General features: G+C 49.2%; 1 protein-coding gene across 3 annotated transcripts in view; it reads right to left on the reverse strand.

The window, feature by feature from the left end:
* Positions 1–1,748: 1,748 nt before the first annotated feature.
* CHD6 (chromodomain helicase DNA binding protein 6) overlaps positions 1,749–19,059 on the reverse strand; it is a 205,630-nt gene continuing 188,319 nt past the window's right edge. For 2 of the 3 annotated variants that reach the window (XM_078444070.2, XM_078444068.2), the window contains 6 exons: positions 16,677–16,828; positions 16,098–16,304; positions 14,643–15,095; positions 12,508–12,699; positions 11,404–11,523; positions 1,749–4,934 (listed from right to left, as the gene is read on the reverse strand). In XM_078444070.2, coding sequence (XP_078300196.1) covers positions 4,038–4,934; positions 11,404–11,523; positions 12,508–12,699; positions 14,643–15,095; positions 16,098–16,304; positions 16,677–16,828 — 2,021 coding nt within the window. In that variant the 3' untranslated portion in view covers positions 1,749–4,037. The remainder of the gene's footprint in view (positions 4,935–11,403; positions 11,524–12,507; positions 12,700–14,642; positions 15,096–16,097; positions 16,305–16,676; positions 16,829–19,059) is intronic. The other variant, XM_078444069.2, reaches the window with a different exon arrangement.

The raw sequence follows: 19,059 nt of genomic DNA on the forward strand, positions 1-19,059 counted from the left end.
TCTCTCCATCCTAGTTCATTCCTTTGTCCTTGGGCCTCGGGCAAGGGCAGAGCCAGAAATCCGACAACAGGACTGTCTCGGCAGCGTTAGCTTCAGGCACATCCAAACTGATCCCACGAACACCTTCCTCGCAGGAGCTGTACTCGGCTCACCCCACATACCCCCTCGAGTCTGGATCATGAGGGTGGCCCCAGAGCTGGCCACCCAGGCAGCATGCACCAAGGTCCTGAGCACCTGCCCTCATGCTTCTGTACCTCAGAGACTGGGTTTTGAGAAGCCACGGTCTGGAACCCAAGGTGCTGGTCACTTGCCTGGGTGAACCCCACTACTGACCTAAGAGACCATCCTTCTGTGGTTTCCAGACCAGGCAAATGAACAGCAATTCTTGCAAGAAACCATTTTAAGGAATTCACTATAAATGAATCAAGCATAAAGTTTTCCAGAGGGTGTGGCCACAACTGTTCCGTTTTCCTCGGTGCCAATTTTTCCCGAGAGTCACTCAGTCAGATCTGGTCTCTGAGGCGGAGGGGGTCCCAGGCTGGCATCACAAAGGCTGGCCTGTTCCAACCGCAGGCTGGAGGGACGGAGAGGTTAGCCCCAGCTCTGCTGTGATTGATGACACAGCTTTGCTGTCTTCCAGTGGCTTTCATTAGGCACACTGGATGCCAGCGCCCTCTACCCAGTAACCAAGACGCTCTGAAGACAAATGAGGTCACTTATGGCAAACACACACAAAACACTGCAACACTAGCCCAACGTACTAAACTAATTGCACTCCTCTGCCCTCACAGAAGCAGACTCTACTGGGGCAGCCTCGGGGGTTAAGAGTGAAACCAAGACTATTTATTACTTATTCTGCATAAATTATTCCTCTTCCCAGAAGGAGGGCTCCCCACGTCTGGACTGGAGGGCTGCAAAGACTGGAATACACCCTGACTTGGAAAACCACAGCAGAGGACTCTGGGGTCTTAGAGTAACAATGCCTCACCCATTCTCCAGGCTCTTCAGCCGCCATCCGTCGGCCCCTAGTGGTGACCCAGCGAGGGTGAAACTGGTGGGTGTCTGGCTGTGTGGCCAGGGCTTCAGCACTTTCCTGCTAGTCTCCTCCACAACTTCGGACACAGTCCTTCTGGGGCTTGAGAAGAAAGCTAAGGGCCACCAAATTCTTAACAAGCCTTAAGAATTCTGAGGCACTCCTGTGTTTTGGGGCCTGTTCCGATCCCACAGTGGTTCCACCGCCCCCCCCCCACCCCCACCCCGAGGTCCCAGGTATGTGATTTGAGGCGGGGCTTCTAGAAAGCGGTGCAGTTGAGGCGTCGGCTGGAGCCTGGAGCGTGGAGCGGCTGGAGCGTTCGGGCCCCAGGTCCGGGAAGCAGGGACTCTACTGCTCTCCCTTCTACAGCACGTGTTTTAACCAGGTGTGCCGGTGGGTCAAGAGATAAGGCAAATCAACCCCCGTGAATGTATATTTAACAAGCCCCCAGTAGCGTGCCCAGAACAAAGTGGGCACTCGGAAAGACCGTGGACTGCTGTGTGCAGATGATGTATTTATACAAGGCCCAGGCAGCAAGAGACATCCAAGTGCCACTGAATTTGACTTTTAAAATTGTTTTTTTTTTTTTTTTTTTTTTTTTTTTTAAATCCAGGATCAAGACCACAGACAATTTATTATGTAAGACACGGGGTGAAGAATGACCAAGGAAAGTTATGGCTGTGAGTGACATGGAACTTAGATGAAAAGGCTCAAGTTTGCTGAAGAGAGTTTAAATTTGGCTTTTGCTCTTGGAAACGTCAAAATAATCATAAGAAGCACTTATGCCTTACAGAGCAAATAATCCACAGAGTGTCATTTTCATTTTGCAAACAGGGACACAATAGCAGTCAAATATAAGCCTAAACACCCAGAGAGTTAAACATACAGGTTCGGTAAGATATAACAAGGGGTTTAGCATGCTGGTGGGTTTTTAAATCAAATCCATATTGAACCCTGTGACCTACTGGAGGTTCTAAGTGGAACCTAGGGAAAGCAGCTTTTCCATACAAAACAACAACGAGGACAACAAAGGAAACCCAGGCTCTGCTGGATGTCTATAATACTCATTTGCAGTAAGGCTTTCAAGATACATGAATTTTTATAGCATTTGTATTTTAAGGATTTAGGGCAAATACATTTTTTTTCTACTTGATAAAAAGAAAATTAGTACTTAAAAGGTTCAAAAATATATCGATTGAGTGATTTTTTTTTTACATAAATAAATTATATTGATTTTTAGGATTTAACAGCTGAAAAAACCCTTTCTGCTTCCACTGGAGGCAAAACTGAACAAAATGTTAGTTAAATAGAGAGCAGCATTTCTAAGAAATCTGTTGTCAGCATTATCGACCATCTATGCTACAAAGATGTCATTAAATAGGATTTGTTCAATCAACGGATTCTTTCTTCTTATGCGATCGGTTACAGAATTTCTGATTTTTATCTCTGATTCATAACTCCACCGTTCGAAGATACATCTTATTTTTTTCTTCGGTCACAATTTAACAGACTTCTTTGAGATGCTCATTTTAACATTTACATAATTTATAATCCCAAATGTATAAAAGACAATGACAAAAGCATCATAAATAAATAATGCAAACTGAAATAGTTATGTCAAACTTTTGGACCTTCTGATAAATTAGCAAAACTGTAACAGGAAAAGTAAAAAATACAGTAAATTGTGGCAACACCAAGTGAAACTGGTACCAATAGCACTTCCAACGTCTCTGACGGCCCCCGCACGGGCCCTGTGCCCCCCAAGTCCTGAACCACGAGCTTATTTCCAGTCTCAGAGCACGACCGGCCCTCTGGAGTGCGGGACACAAGTGGGAGGGGAACGCAGGCAGGGTTAAGCGCCACTCAGGCAGGTGCTTCCCGAGTGAGAAGGGAAAATGATGTTAATTTGCAACAGTCTCGACTAACCTGATCTGGAATCTGGGTCCAACTGTGTAATGGAAACCGAATAGAGAAAAAAAAAAAAAAAATGGGAGAGAAGAAACAAATTTTCACAGTCGTTTTATAAAGGTGGCACACACCAGTTCGGACAACCTCAAATAATTTGACGAAGGGACCTAGCAAAGTGTAAAAGTGTTGAGTGACTATATCCTCGAAGGCTCCAGAAAGAGCCCTACTCTTGGTGAAGGGGAGCACAAAGTAAAAACTTGTGAGGGCCTGGTGGTGGCCGGAGCGATCCTTGAGAGTGAGGTGAGCAGTGTGCAGCCCCACAGAGGACGAGCCCCTCACCCACCCCCATTGCCGGCAACAACCCCGGTGTGTAAAGCTTTTCCATACTGAGAACGATCTTTACGTGGGGGAGACGGCATACATATGTATAAAATAATGCCTCGTCAGTATTCCTTCTTGCTGCAGGTGTCTGAAAAACCATTAAGGGGGATGTCCTGTTACTACCAGTAAGGTTTTTGCTTTCTAAAGAAATGAGTATATGCATTTTCAACCATTAGTTATATACTTCTGTCTACACTACTCATTTAGTCCTCATGATAAAATAGGGAAATATCTTAACTAAAAAATACGCACGAGCACTTCCTTCTTCTGTGCTTTTTGGTTTCCCCATTAGATTCTTCCCATTCAACACAGCTCACGGAAAAAAGAGCTCCTCTCTGTCTCTGTTCTTTGGCCCTTTGGTGGTAAATCCCTAGACAGCTTTCTTTTGCCACTGTCCCTCCTCAGGTGAGTGGGAACTTGGAAGAGAAGGGGGAAGGGTGTGTCACCACATACTGTATTAGCTACGGTTGCTGGAATGAACAACTGGGTAACAGAATGAGAATTCTGTGCCTCCTACACTAGATCGACGACACTCAGCTAATGAAGTGGCAAGACCCTGCAACTATTAACATCTGTGACCACAGTTCTCAGAAAATTAGGTAGGTAATATTACTTATGGAAACACAGGTTCTTATGAAGGTGGAGTGAGGGAAGTAACAAACCTTTATGGGATAAGAAACTTACAAGTCACAATCATTTCTTAAATGAAACAGTTCTAATTGGTGTCACTGTTGGAGTCTTTGAGGCCCCCTTCCCTGGCCTGTGCCACATGTCCTCTCTCTGGAGGGACGGGGGCCCTGGGTTCGGGGCAGTTCTGATCGCCGCCTGGCTCCTTTTCGGACCCGGGAGCAGGCTCTGGGTTGGGGTTCAGGCTGTCCCCTTTTGTTTTCTTCTTCTTCCGCTTCTGGCTCTCCAGACCTACTGCTTCAGAGTGTCTGGCCTGCTGCATTGCTGGCAGAGCCATGCCCATGCCCGGGGACAGAAACATGGATGGGTAAATGAGTCCAGGAGACACTCCTGGGATGAGAAAGGGGTTAAAAGCCACAGGACTACTGGTAGTTATTGCAGGTTCGGACTGATCAGAAAACGGACCAGGACCAGGCTTGTCTTCAGCTAATGTGTCCGTTTTTACATCATGGCTACTCGGCTTGTCTTCTACAGTCTTTTCGGTCGCTGCTGTGCCACTTTTTGTTGTGCTTGACAGAGGCGCTGCAGCGGTGTTGGTGCAGGCAGTGGCCATGGGTGCATTGAGGAGTCCCCCGACACCGAACATCTGGGGCACTGCGGCCATTCCCGGCAGCATCATGGGCAGCATGCTCAAGGTGCTTTTGACCTCTTCGCCCGTGGGCATCGTGGCGAAGCCGGCCGGGAACCCCACCAGGCCCGTGAGGGGGATGCCTGGCAGATTTCTCATGTTCTGGAGTCCTACCAGGTCCATCCCAGCGATCAGTCCGTTCATGAACAGTGGCCCCATCCCCGAGGGAGAGTCCGCCACGATGGCAGGGGTCTTCAGGAGCTCGCTCCGAGGCCGCCTCCCCCTCCTTCGGGGGCCCGCATCTCGAAGAACAGGCTCGGCCAGGGTGTGATTGAACTTGTTTTCTGGGAGAAATCCCTGCAAAAGGACAAAGAAACACGAGATGCCGAAGGTTACTGGAGGGCAGGTGATGGGCTGGGGATGAAGACCAGGGTTCTGCACTGGGCCAGACTGCCCCTGTTCCGCCAAGGACCCGAGTGGGAGCCCCCTGCCTACCTGCCTCGACAGCTCTCTAGCCTAGGTGCGCCTGAGGTCGTTGGCTTGGGAGGCCGAGAGCAAGCCACCACCAGCACACGACAGCGGCATCCACTCCCTGGAGGAGCTCGTCAGAGAGCTGGGAACTGGAGCCCAGCTAAGGACACGCAGGTCTTAGGCGAGACTTACAGCTGCAAGGCCTTGACCAAAGCGAGCGTTCATCTTCCTTGTGACACAGAAGCAACAAAGCAGAGTAGGGGAGACAGAGTTTTGCAGGAGATGGACCTGAATTTTGGTCCCAGCTCTGTAACTAGATGTGGGACTCGGGCCACCTCAGCTAGACTCGCAGAGTGCGAGTGAGAAAGGACCATGACATCTCTCTGGCCTTACTGGAGGCAAAGTGTGCAGCACATTACCCGACCCACAGGAACAAGTGCTTACTGGAGGGGTGCCAGTGACCGCACATACCTCACTCCCTGTGGGTCACAAGTTCCTGCAGGACAACTCTGTCACCAAACAGGGTGTCTACATGTTTGCTGAGGAGACGAGGGCATTCTTAATGTGGCTGGGGAAACACATCATAGTGACTGATGTTCTGGTTTCCCTCAAGGGAGGCAGTCTAATTTCCCTCTCATCAGAGGGCCGTGCTCTGGTTTTCCCAGCTGGTGGAGAACCCCGGGGCTAAGCACCACGCGGCCCGCCATCCAGCTCTGCTGGCACGTGGGTCACCCAGCACCACGCATGCTCTGCTACCGCCATGCGGACGATTTACTATGGGGAATCAGGGAACCTGCTGCTCCAACGGCATCAGTGAGTGGTAGGCCACACGGCGGACAAAGCACCAGGCTGGCAGCGGGCTTGCTGCAGCCTTATGCACTCCTTCCTTCGTGACCGTGATTCAGGGGCTCTGGGGGGCGACGAGGATGTACCAGAGCCTGCCGGAGAGCCCACTCTGCCAGAGCTTCCCGTCTGGTTGCAGAGAGAGAATTAAACAAACCGGTGCAATTACAGCATACCTAACTCTGAATTTGTTCCCAAAGCAGCACAAATAATCCCCATAGCAAGAGAAAGGGAGAGATTTCTCTCAGGACCCTCTGCATGGAACCCCTGAGTCACCCGGGAAACCACACCTTTCCCTCTTTCTACTGCCTCCCGCTCCTCCCTGCTGTCATTGAGCTCATGGAGGCGGTGCGTGTCCACGGGCTCAAAGGCAAGTTGGGACAACTGCCGTTGAGCAGTCTCAATCTTTGTGGAGAAGAGCATGGAGAAAAAGCCCTTCCCTGTGGTCCCTGGAAGTCCTCTCTCCTTTCTGAGCCATTGAAGGAAAGCAGCCTTAACTGCCTGGGCTTCTCCTCGTGGGTCCTGTTACAAAGCTGGTGTGATTCTGCCACCTTCTCTTTGATCACAGCAACGATGAGGCTAAAGATGTTGAGTGGCCATTAGGGATCCATCACAGTGGGTTTGCACTGGGGACGCAGGTCACCATCAGGGCTGGAATGTGGAAGCCGGAACAGGCCCCAGCACAGCAGCATGACGTGGGAGGGCCCAACAGTGAGGCCCCCCCGTGCGCCGATGCTGGAGGAGCCCACGCTTCTCTACGGCTGACTCTGCTGCCTTCTCAGGATGCTCAGCTGTTTGTATGCACGCCTTCCCTTCCTGCAAGTCTGCAGTGGGGAGTGGGGACCTGATAAGACACAGTTGATACTCCACCAGTCTACTCTGAGGCCCAGATGCAGGGCCCCGGCTGCAGTCCTTACTGGAGCATACTTGGAGTGAGAAGGCAGGGACAGGTCGCACCAAGAGACACCAGAAGGGCCTGAAAAATACTTTCATTAGGGCCAGGACTGCTAAAGAAAATAGGAAAGGAAGTCAGGAGTCCACAGATACCTAAGGGCTGAGACTGACAGCCAGGTCTGAGAATAGTTAAGATGACTCTTCACAACCTTGGGGCGCCTGGGTGGCTCAGTCGGTTGAGTGTCCGGCTTCAGCTCAGGTCATGATCTCACAGTTTGCAAGTTCGAGCCCCACATCAGGCTCACTGCTATCAGCACAGAGCCTGCTTTGGATCCTCTGTCTCCCCCTTCTCTGCCCCTCTCCTGCTTGCACATGGGTGCGTGCTCTCTCTCTCAAAATTTTTGAGAACAATTTTTGAAGAAAAAAGAAAGATGTCTCTTCACAACCCTCCTAAGGACCTCTACTTCAAACTTTAATCCAGGAGTTCTGGCATCTCCATTCAGTTCCCTGCCTCTCTTCTGCCTAACTGTTAAAGAAGCAAATCCTTAGAAACTCCAACAGATCTCTGCTTAAAGGGGTAGCTGTAGAGATGGGGTTAGTTGGTAACACGGGTCCTCGGTGAACACACCCGTGTGGTGGGCTGCCAAACGAGAAGCGGCTGGGAACGGAGGCATGGGGACCTTGGTAGTGGCAGTGTGGACAGGACCGTGGCCATCCCAGAGGGGCAGTGGGGACTGGAAGAGCAGCAGGAGTACTGACAGTGCACTAAATGTGCACCTGCCCTGCGTCAGGCAGACGTTAAGGGTTCCATGTGCATTAGTCATCCCACCAGCCCTGAGGGGTCAGGACAATTGTCACAGCCATTTCACAAAGGATTTACAGATTCGTACATGTGAAAGATGTGTATTTGAATGTTCCCAAGTCCCCAGGAATAAGGTTATTTTTGAAGTCCTACATCTCTCCCTCAATTTCCCAGAGAATATTCAAGAAAAACCCGATCACGGGCAAAAAGCTTTATGATGGTTGACTACAAGAAAACTCTTCTCCAGAAGCCTCGGTTTAAACTAGCAGAACTGAGGGAACAGTGATACTGTCATGCTTAGCGCCCCACTTCTTTCTCACAAAGTGGGAGAAGCAGGGATCTGCCCCAGGGGCACAGCAGACCCTTCCCAGCCTGGCTGTCGCATGCACCTCACCACACTGGCTCTTACTCCCACCCGTGACCAGTGCCTGCTCTTCGCTGGGCCGGTGTGTCCAGGGTGCTGGGCAGCCACTCACCCTGGCTCTGGGGATGATCACTTGGGGAGCAATCCCCGCCTGGTTCCTATTTCTGAACAGAGAGAGTAGCACTTGAGGGACCGGGGCCAGGCTAAAAGCAGAACTTGTAACGCACACCAGTCAGCCAAGGGCCCCAGCCAGGGGAGCTGCAACAGGACCACAGGGCTTTTCCAGGACCTCTTCCCTGCAGCCCAGCCACAGCCGCGAGCCAGGGAAAGGTGTTGGGGTGTGTCTTTTTCCTTTATACCCACAAAGTTCCCTCCTAACTCTCCAGTAGAGGGTGTGTTTGATCTGAGAAGCCTTTATGTTAGGAAGTAAACCCAGAGCTTGATAAACAATGCCTCCATCTTCTTTTCCAACAATTTGCTATAAACCAGATGTTCTTTAACATCTGGGCATCTGGGGCATCTAGGGCTAGACACCTCGTCAAGCCCTATATCCCGCAGGATCTTTGGCATGCCCCTCCGGCATCAGGATGTCCAGAAATGTTCCTCCCCTGCTCTTGTTGTGAGCCTCTGACATAGAGAAAGTGCTGAGCCCTTTCAGAACTGGGAACCTGCCAAGGAGGCATACTGCCTTCTCCCCTTCAGGCTGGATGAGCAGCAGCAGAAAGGTCCCAGGGGTGAAGACAACGGCTCTTCATCTACTGCCATGCAAGAGGGGTGCTCGCAGAGGAAGTCAGCTCTCACCACTTCCTGTGGGAGGGATGGTCCCTCCAGCCGCCGAGCTGCTGCCCACCCTAGTCAGGTGCCCCTCCCAGCAGCTAGGCGACCACACACAGCGGCCAAGTTGGGCTTTGGCAGCTTTCCCTCCTAGTAATTATACCCTGAGAGCAAATCTGCTTCCTCCTCCAGGGAAGCCTGGGGAGAGGGCAAGGAGAGCAGGGAGCAGAAGAGTCAGACGTTAAGCAACACTAGAGGTAAATCTGCTCTTCCAAGCCTAGAAGGGCATCTTCACCAATACACAGAAGCACATATTCCAAAGCCTGTGGATTCTAGCTCTCAAACTTAACTCCTGGTAGAGGAGGAGGAGAAGGTGGTGACCAGAACTTCCTTGCTCCTCCCAGGAAGGTTAGGAGGGTTAGCCCACAAATATTCATGACTGAAGAGAGACCTAACAAACCAAAGGAGGTGTGTGTGGAAGCAAAGTTAAAATTCCTACACACAAAACAATGAAACAAAAAATAGCCCTAGAAGACGTTTTTGGGGCAATTCGGGAAATCTGAATGTACACTAGATATTAGATATTAATATTCACATGTGTGATAATGTTAGTAGGTAGGAAAATATTCTTAGGAGACACAGGCTGAAGCATGTAGGGGTGAGGGCTCATGTCTACAAGTTACTGTCAAATGGCTCAACAAGAAACAAAAAATCTATACACGCATCTAGACAAATATAACTTACGTATGTATGTGCATGCACACACACACACACACACACACACACACACACACACGTCTCACGAGCACCCACTATGTACTGGGCATCCTGAAAGCTGAATCCCACAGCCTTACCGTGGCTGGTGGAGCTCGCCCGGCCGAGCCACAGCACACACAGCAGAAGGGCTGAAGGAAGGAAGAGGTTTCTTGATTTGAATCTGTTTTCCAGAAGCAGGGGTAGGATGGGTGGGGAGTGAGGTCTCCATGGGAAGACACCGGAGGGCTCCTGTCCCAGCAGGAGCTGTGGGAGACAGCGTTGAGGGGAAACTGGCCCTCCTGGGGTCAAGCAGCGTGTTGCTGTCTGGGCCTTGCTGGCTCTTCCCCAGTGGCGTGGCTGGGCAGCCCTGAGGACCGGGCAGACAAGTGCTTCCTCCCCTGGCCTTACTGCAAGAAAAGGGCCTCCGAGGCAGGGACTGTGTTTATTTAACAAGGGAGGAAAAGTGCATCTCTGGTAAGAGGCTGGCTTGCAAGAAGGGCTTAGAAATGGGTTTTCTGGCAAGGGGTCAGCATCTGTAGGAGAGTGATGAGCATTAATTTCCAGAGAACATGAGGGAAATTGTTAGACACAGAAAGAAATAAGAGGGCCAAGGAGGAAAGCACGTGGTTTCTCTGACACGTCTCTAAAACCAAGAGCTCAGAGGCTACAACAAAGCAAGGACCACAGTCTCTCCTGGATGCCTTCCATGTGACGCCCTGTGTGGAGACACAAGGAGAACGTGGGGAGACGGCATGAGGGCTGGAGAAAGACGGCTGGGCTGAGAACTACAGTTGTGTCAGCTTGCACAGCACAAGGAGGTCTAAGAAAAGGGGTGGGAGCGACACTCTCTGACAGTAAAGCAAGAGAGGGGCAAAAGGGCAGCTTTTCCAGTGTGATAAGCTTTCTGACAAGCTTCCGACCTTGGGACGGGGCCCCAGTCCCACTCCTGGAGTGGCTGCTGTGGGGGATGGGGATGAGGGAGGAGCAGGTATGTGTGAAGAGCTGCTAGACCAACCCACCAGGTGACATCGGTCACAGCCTCCTTTAAAACACTAAGTAACAACTTCCTTCTGCAAGAGGAGGAAATGACTAGGGTGGGTGGTCTTCTGGAGCTGAAAGAAGAAAATCACATCCAGGCAATCTCACTAAGCAGGGAATTCGTACCCAAGGAAAACCCCAGCTGGCAGAGCCTGGAGGAGAAGGCATTTAGGAAAGTCCATGCTTTTGGGGGGACAACCCGAGAGGGGTGGATGCCCAGGAGGCTCTTGAGAGGCTCCCTGTTTGGGGAGGATGCACTTTTAGGAGGTAAGAAGTGCATTTATGTATGATTTGCCTAAGCTTGACATATTTTCAGGTTGCAGTGTTATTACTGCCCCCTAGAGGTTCTATCTTTGCTATTACAACTCTACTCTGAGCTATAGTTAACTCAGATGCATTAGGCTACAAGTATTTCACAGATGGCTTTGAAGTCTCTTCCAGGCTCATGATTCTATACGAGGAATAAGACAGGGCTTGGAGTCAGCTGTTTTTCATCACCAGTGAGGATGGACTAGGAGGAAATGTCTTAAGTGGAAATTTCCAATAATGACATTTGTTAACACTAGAAACAGACTCCTGACAGGGGTTAAGGTCTCCCTGAACTCTCTACACTGTAATGGGGAAGGGGGGATTATCAAGTTTTGGAAACAGTTAAAGTACAAATTTAAACCAAAAGTTTTGGAGGTAAAGGGTGAAAACAAAGGACGACGGGAAGTCCTACTGCTGCTCAAGAGGCCCCAGTACCACTTATCTCTACTTATCAACTTCCTCCCGTGCTGGCCTCTTGTCCTCTCGGGAGATGCTGCCTGGCTCCCTACTTCCCACCTGGAGCTTTCCCCAAGTCCACAGGCTTGGCTCCACTGGGACACGTCCCTCTTCCTTACCCTTAGTCCTGGCTCCTTGGGGACAGCGGGAACCCTCTCTTCCCCACTCAGGGAGTTGACGTCTAATTTTCCAGGTTCCTTACAGCGTGGCCTCCTCTGCTTTGGTTTGTCTGAAAAATTCTAGGAGGCAAATGGAAATCAACATTACAAAACATTCTGTCACAGATTCTTCTGAGGAGGGTGGGGCTTTTCGGGTGGTTTTGCTCTTGTCTCATTAATGGCCCTCTGTACAGGACCTAGTCAGGTTAGGTTGAAAGACACAGCTACCAGGCCCTCAGCGAGGCTTTCTTTGAGGCAACAGTGTTCCTACAGCTGGAGAGCAGGATGTGTGGGCTTCCTTGTCAGACCTGAGCTGACTCACTAGTCTCCCAGAGTACTGTTTAATCTCTAGCTGTCACCTCCTCATCATTTCCCCCAATTCTCTCTCCACCACTACCTACCTGGTGGGCTCTGTCTCTGGAGGGTATGCATCTGTGAATGCACTCTCCTCCTTTTCTTGTGAGCTCTCTACCTCCACATCTTATCAGTTAGACGTACCCAGGACAAAGACGGTGGTGGGGTAGACAAACAAATGAGAAAAGGAAAACCAAGAAGAGACCTCAGTGGTCATACAGATTTCTAATCTGAAAGATCTGGGGCAAAGGCAGTAGAAGGACTTGAAGGACGAGTACCAAAGCAGTAACTCGAGCTAAGAGCAGACACTCCTCCCTACAAAGTGGTCATATTTTCAAGTGGAAAGAATACATAGGGACATGTTCATGAAGCGGCACTGTTTATGCAACATAAAGATTTCTCTGTGCACTTAGGGTCTGGTGTGGTCGTTCTGGGAGACAGGGGCACTGAGTTTAGGCAAATTCTGTCCTCATAAGGTTTTGTGCAACGACTTGGTACAGCATTCTTACAGGGGCTGTGATTTGTTACTAGATACTCAGTGACAATTTAAACTTAAAAAAAATCCCAAAAAACAAAACTTTAAAATGATGTTCTCAGTTAACACAGATCTCTCCCAAACTTCCTAAGCTCCCCGAGCATGCTCCTCGTCAAACACAGCACCCCATCAGCGGGGAAGGAAATGGCAGGTCGGGCAGAACCAACAACACTTACTGCTCCAAAGCCAGGAACCTCTAAGGAGTAGTCGGCCTGCTGCCTCAGCCAGTCAAGGAGACTCTTGCTGGGAATGGCTTTCTCAGCCTGGCTGCCAGCTGCTGGGGCTGGCTCAGGGGCTGAAGCGGCAGACACTGGCCCTTCCGGATGTGAGGCGCTTGAGGGCGCCTGCCCTGGGTCTTCATGGACTTCCTGGACGAATGAGAAACAAGTACGTGCAGTTAACCATGACAGAATGAAAACCAGTTTCTGAAAGGAAAACACGTAAGGTGTTCTTTGCACCTTTCCATCCATTTCCCCCCGAATGTTACTGTGCTGGAGTGCTTGAGTAAGAATCTTCCACGCCACTGACCCACACGCGTGCTCCGGCAGGGGCTGGCGTTCCCTCCACCCAATGCTCCTCTCCCTGTCTTGTCTGCTTGGTAACCTTTAATTCCATCCTGTCTGCTCAGGTTCAGTGTTACCTCCTTTGCCACCATCAATGACCATCCCAGAGAGCACAGGCCACTCTACTTCCTGCTCCCCCACGGCGCCCTTCACAGGCTTTCCACATAACCGGAAATGCCACACTGCAATTTACTTACCTCTTCTTCCTTCTACAGGTTGAAGAGCTGTTACTCATCTCTGTATTCCCAATGCCTATAATCGGGTCCACGAAGTACAATATGGTGCCAGATATATGTTTGCATAATACATTTTTAAAAATACTCTGAGGCCAAGAGTATTTGTTTTCCTAGTCATTCCACTGCTAAATGTTTTCATAGTCATTCCACTGCCAATCTATGATCACTACAAAGAAACTAGGGCCTTGCACCTCTAAAAAATGAGACAACGGTCTTAAAAGCTTGCAGGACTGGGCAGGGAAAGAACCTGCCACTTCAGCCTCCCACATTATACAGAAAGTCTAAGAGGAAGACAAAACTTTAAAATATACCAAATAGCAGAGCTTAAAAATAAGGCCCTCAGGCCCCAGTGAACAAAGTCTTTGGTTTGGTTCCCTGATCTGCCACTTTACTGGATAATCTTGGGAAAATTATTTAATGCTTGTAAGCCTCAGTTTCCTCATCCATAAAATGGGAGTAACAACACCACTTTCACAGAGTTGTGAAGATCAAATAGGACAATCACACAAAACCCTGAACATAGTGCCCGGCACACGGTAAGCACTCATTAATACCGGTTACTATTATTCCTTTTATAATAAAACATGAAATGTGATTCCTGTTTTGGAGCTTGAAATTCAGTAAGTAGGAAAAACCAAGACACAAAGAGAAGTCAGTTGTCTCTGACACATTAAGAAAAGTCTATGGGGATCTCTCCTGGCCAGGCACACGGCTTCTAACCTTGTCTGTTGTTTACAATAATCTCCTCTGGGTTTAGGGGGTCCTGGCGTGACTCTGGTGAACCCTCCTCATGGCAGCCCTCTGTGGGAGATGCTGTGGGCCCACTACAGTGAGGCTCAGAGGTGCATCCCATGTCACCCACTATGTCAAGCAGCAGAGCCAGGATCAACGTTCAGGATCCTGACCCCTGTGCCTTCTCCTGACCCCCAGCAGCTCCTGGAAAGCTGGAAAGCTCCTGGCCTGCCAATCTGCGTGCCACTGCCACAAACTCAACCCTGCCATTTGCTTTAACTCCATCACCAGTGGCTCTTCCAAAACACTGGGGGATATGGGCTGTTTGTACCGGAAATGCCAAGACCCCTGGCTCCTATCTCCAGGCTGCATGCAGGTGAAGGGTCCATAATGGATTAAACGTGTTTCTAGAAAAGACTGAGGGCAACTTACAACAAGAGACCCCAAGTGGGACAACTGAAATAGGGATAAAAAATCCACAAATTAAAAAACTGGGTGTCTGGGGAAGGGTTTGTTGCTCAGTGTAGAAAGGTCAGTGTTGGGGCGCCTGGGTGGCTCAGCTGGTTAAGTATCTGACTTTGCCTCAGGTCATGATCTCACAGTTCATGGGTTTGAGCCCCACACTGGGCTCTGTGCTGACAATGCGGAGCCTGTTTGGGATTCTCTCTCTCCTGCTCTCTCTGCCCCTCCCCTACTCTACCTCTCTCTTTCCCTCAATAAATAAATAAAAACTTAAAAAAAAAAGTCAGTGTTTTTTACTTACTGGCCTCATATACCCACCAAGATTCCTGCCTGAAGTGTCTGCTCCTTCAAAAAGATGAGGTCCATCCCTCCTTCAACATGTTTCCGTCTCCCTCTCCTCCTCCTCGTGGCAGCGTCATCTCTTCTGAGGTTTCCGTTGACGATCTGTCCTGTCACTGGATGGATCAGGCCAGCTTGCAGAATCCCAGACAAGTCCATGCCGAGGGCTCCTTGAAGTGAACCGATAGCCCCGATCTTAGGGGTGCTGGCGCTCAGTGGGAAAGGAGACGCGGCTCCTGGGGACCCCTCTGAAGTGCAGGAGAGGTCTATTGCGGACTCCCCGTGCCAGCCATTGAGGACGATGGGGGGGTGCCCGTGGGTGGCGGAGAACTGGTCCAGACCCCGCGCCTTTGCATCCCTCTCCACCTCAAACTCATAGGGCCGTCTGTGCTTTTGGTCATCCTTTGTGAATACTGGAGCCAGGAAGCTCTCCTGTGAACATACACAGGGGGCAAGAGAGGGGTGAATGCCACTTCTGTGGCCACATGGTAGCTCTTTCTCCCAGCCCGATTTCCTTGAGCCTAGTAAATTCCTAATCAACTTCATAGAAGTTCTTTCCACTCAAGGTTTCTCAACCCTTAGCACCAAATCACCTGGACAGCTTGTTAAAATGTCGATTCTACTTTAGTGGGTCTGAGATTGTGCATGTCTAACAGGTGTCCAGGTGCTACTAAAGCTGCTAGTCCATGAACTAGATCTCAGGGAAGCTCAGCCTCAGCTGTGCATCAGAATCTACTGGGAAATTAAAAAAAAAAAAAAAATTCCAATACTCAGTCTACACCCTGGACCAATTAAATCAGAACCAGCAGCTTTTCAAGGTCCCCAGCAGGTTCCACTGTGCACTTGAAGGTTGAGAGCCAGCGTGCTAACAACGTACCTCAAATTAAACCTTACTTATAAGCCTGAGTTTATAAAACCCATTCTGATTTCCCTAGTTTCTATCAGCTGCCATTGTTCTCGTAGCCTTCCAAGTACCGAACACACCGATCTGATCCATTCATGCCTCCCTTTCCTTATCCATTTATTAGTTATCAAATCATGCTTTCCAACTCCCCCCCACCCCCGCCCCACCCTGTTTAGATACACTCTGCCACTAATCTGGTCTAGAACCTCAACTCTTCATCAGACCCACCCTTGGCCTCCCAGCTGCTGGCACTCTTCTTTCCTGACGCTCACGTCCCAAGAGCCCCGCACACCCCTCCAGCTGAGCTGTAAACCCTGCTCTCGTCATGCATTTCCCTGCCCTAAGACTTTCAGTAGCTCCCTGCTGCCTACAGGATAAAATCTAAATTCTTCAATTAAACTAATGACCGCACAAAAAAAGAATAAAAGTCCTATCCATTCAGTCAGTGTTTGCTGAATGAATGACTTAACTGAGAAGAGCCATGTGTCCCTGTTCTCTGCTGCACAGTCAGCCCCACGCTATGGCCTCACCTTCTGGATCTGGGCCACCAATGCTGCACCACTGCTGAAGCTGTGTTCTGATGTTTCTGGCTCCGAGACGCTGCTTCGAGAACCAGCACTGCTGGTTAACACAGGGGTGGGCAGTGTGCCCGGGGGCTCGTACTGCTGGCTGGAAGGCCACTTCCCCTTTAACACCACGTGGCAGATATTATCCAGGCGGTTGATTATCACGCGATCCTATAAAAAAGACCAAAAGCTATGAGGAGTAATCACCAAGCTACTCAAATTCACTAAGTCCCTTGAGATCACGTGTCAAGTTTTCTGAGCAGAAGGAGTTGATTAGAAAAGAGCACACTCAGATGTACTCACTTTACAAGTCTTAAAATAAGTTCTATGGTCCGGACAATGAAAATTAAAGCCATAGTGCTGTAAATACGAAGACATTTTTATATTATCGTCTAATCAGTCGAGTGTGTATGTCTTTAGTGTTCAAATGTTACCATTACTAATACCTTTTCAAGATATTACACATTTCTCTGAATTTATTATTCAGAAATACTCTACAAGCTGAGAAGGCTTTGGGTAGAAAACGCACACTCTGTGAGGTACCTTTGGCCACTCAGAGAAGGAAAAGAGGGTCTTCTCCTGGAGCAGTTGAGCAATGGTGGGAGCCCGAGCCTCCTGTAGGTCATCCCCGAGGTCTCCAGCAATGCCTGATGCTGAGCTCTTGCTCTCCTCTTCAGAGTATTTCCCTGGGTAATCTGCAAAGAAGGGTTTAAAAAAATCAATTTGGTACTTGGGAGACAGTAATGATCTGAAAGATTAGGACACCTGATCTGTCTTTTCAAAAATTTAGCTCATTCGGTGCTAACTTATTTGAAATTAAACATTAATGACCATGCCTTCTCTTTCCAGGAGGTTCTGGAAGAACCAAAATGCAGATCCTTCTTTAGGGCTATCCATGCAAGTCATGTGATAACTCTGCATCCACACCCCAACAAAAACAACAAAAGAAAAGAGGAGATTGTCCTGTGTATCCAAGAATGAGAGCAGGCTGAGCAGCAAGAGGCTCATGTAGAGTAGATGACGAGAGGAACCTGAACATTGTAATATTTTGATGCATTGAAGGCACAGTCCACAGCAAGACGCTGATGTTAATGAGGGATGGGAGGTCCTGACACTTACAACAAAGGCAAAATAGACCTGATTCATGTCAACAATGATGCAAAGAACCTAGAACATTTATATCATGATGGAAACAAATGGAAACGCAGCTCATTCTTTCAAGTTTCAGTAGTGAAAGTTTATTATTAGTGTGAAATGGATCTTCAAAGATCCACTTACCAGTAATGATAGGGAATAAACACAGGGTAGCAAAATGTCCAGGGCAGGAAAAGCTGTGTGCCTCTTTCCTTGTGAAATGACAAGGAATGTCGATCCTCTGAAACACAGAGGTGGAGATTTCACTGCTGACTGTGCACCAGTCTAGGGAGCTGTGGGGACCCCTGACCACGAACAGGGCCTTGCCAGGCCGTTGGATTCAAGGATATGCAAGACAGATGTGGCCCTGACCCTCAGGCTCTTATGATTTCATGGGGGAAAGACAGGAAAATAGTAATGATAAACGAATAACTACAATTACAAACCATGGCAAATGTTTTAAAAAGAAGCAAGCTGTTATGATAGGGAAAAAGAGCTTTGGAAGGACCTGCTGGTAGAAGGTAAGGCTGGTAAAGAGGGCTTCTTGAAGGAGAGATCACCCAAGAAGAGGAGGAGGATGCTTCTTTTGGACGTGCTGAGGAACAAAGAGACACATCCAGGGGAAAAGTACAAAAATGAGGCTGGATGGGTAGAATCATCTAGATGATGCTGAATCCTGTAGGCCATGATAGAAAATTCAAATTTTACTCTAGATCTAATGGGGAGCATTCCTGAAAGGTTTTAAGCAGAGAGCCTGGATTTAAGTTTTATGAAAAAAAAAAAAAAAAAAAAAAAAGAAAGAAAGAAAAAAAGAAAAAAGATGTATGAGAGAAAACCGTGGAAAAGAGCCAGGAGACCTGGGGGCTGGCCCTGACAGCTGTACCAATTACTGCCCAACCTGTTCCACATCTCCTATTTGTGGAGGACCCCCTCTGAGGCCTGCAAAAGCATATATGTTATATATGTGTGTGTGTGTGTGTGTGTGTGTGTGTGTGTGTGTGTGTGTGTATGCATTTATTTACTTATTTATGAGAGAGAGAGAGAGAAACAGAGTGAGTGCGTGTGCAGGGGAGTGGCAGAGAGTGAGGGAGGGGAGTGGACAGAAGATCCAAAGCAGGCTCTGTGCTGATAGTATCCAGCCTGATGCAGGGCTTGAACCCATGAACCACGAGACCTTGACCTGAGCTGAAGTCGGACACTCAACCCACTGAGCCACCCAGGCGCCCCACCCCCACTTAAAAAAAATTTTTTTTTTAAATTTAAAAGCATTTAAAAAAAAAAAATTTTTTTTTTTTTAACGTTTATTTATTTTTGAGACAGAGAGAGACAGAGCATGAGCGGGGGAGGGTCAGAGAGAGGGAGACACAGAATCCGAAACAGGCTCCAGGCTGTCAGCACAGAGCCCGACGTGGGGCTCGAACTCACGGACCGCGAGATCGTGACCTGAGCCGAAGTCGGACGCTTAGCCGACTGAGCCACCCAGGCACCCCTTAAAAGCATTTTTAAAAGCACTGGTGCAAGGGGGCCTGCCCGTGAGTGTGCCACTCACCAAAGCTCATCAAGCTGATGCTGCACCAAAGGGCCTCAGAGCACAGAGGTTTCTCCTCTAAACCATACCCTTCTACGCCCTGTACTCATTTCACCGTCTGGATTTCCAAGGACTGTTTGGTGATTTTCCCCATAACAAGGTTCAAAACACAATGTGGGTCACAAAGCAGTGATCCTTTGTAGCCTAGGCTGAGGACGCACAAGGTCAGAGACTGGCTCCCCACCGGTCAGCTGGGGCTACAAG

This window comes from Panthera onca, chromosome A3, assembly GCF_046562875.1.
Source record: "Panthera onca isolate mPanOnc1 chromosome A3, mPanOnc1 haplotype 2, whole genome shotgun sequence".
In the NCBI taxonomy this organism is placed as follows: Eukaryota; Metazoa; Chordata; class Mammalia; order Carnivora; family Felidae; genus Panthera; species Panthera onca.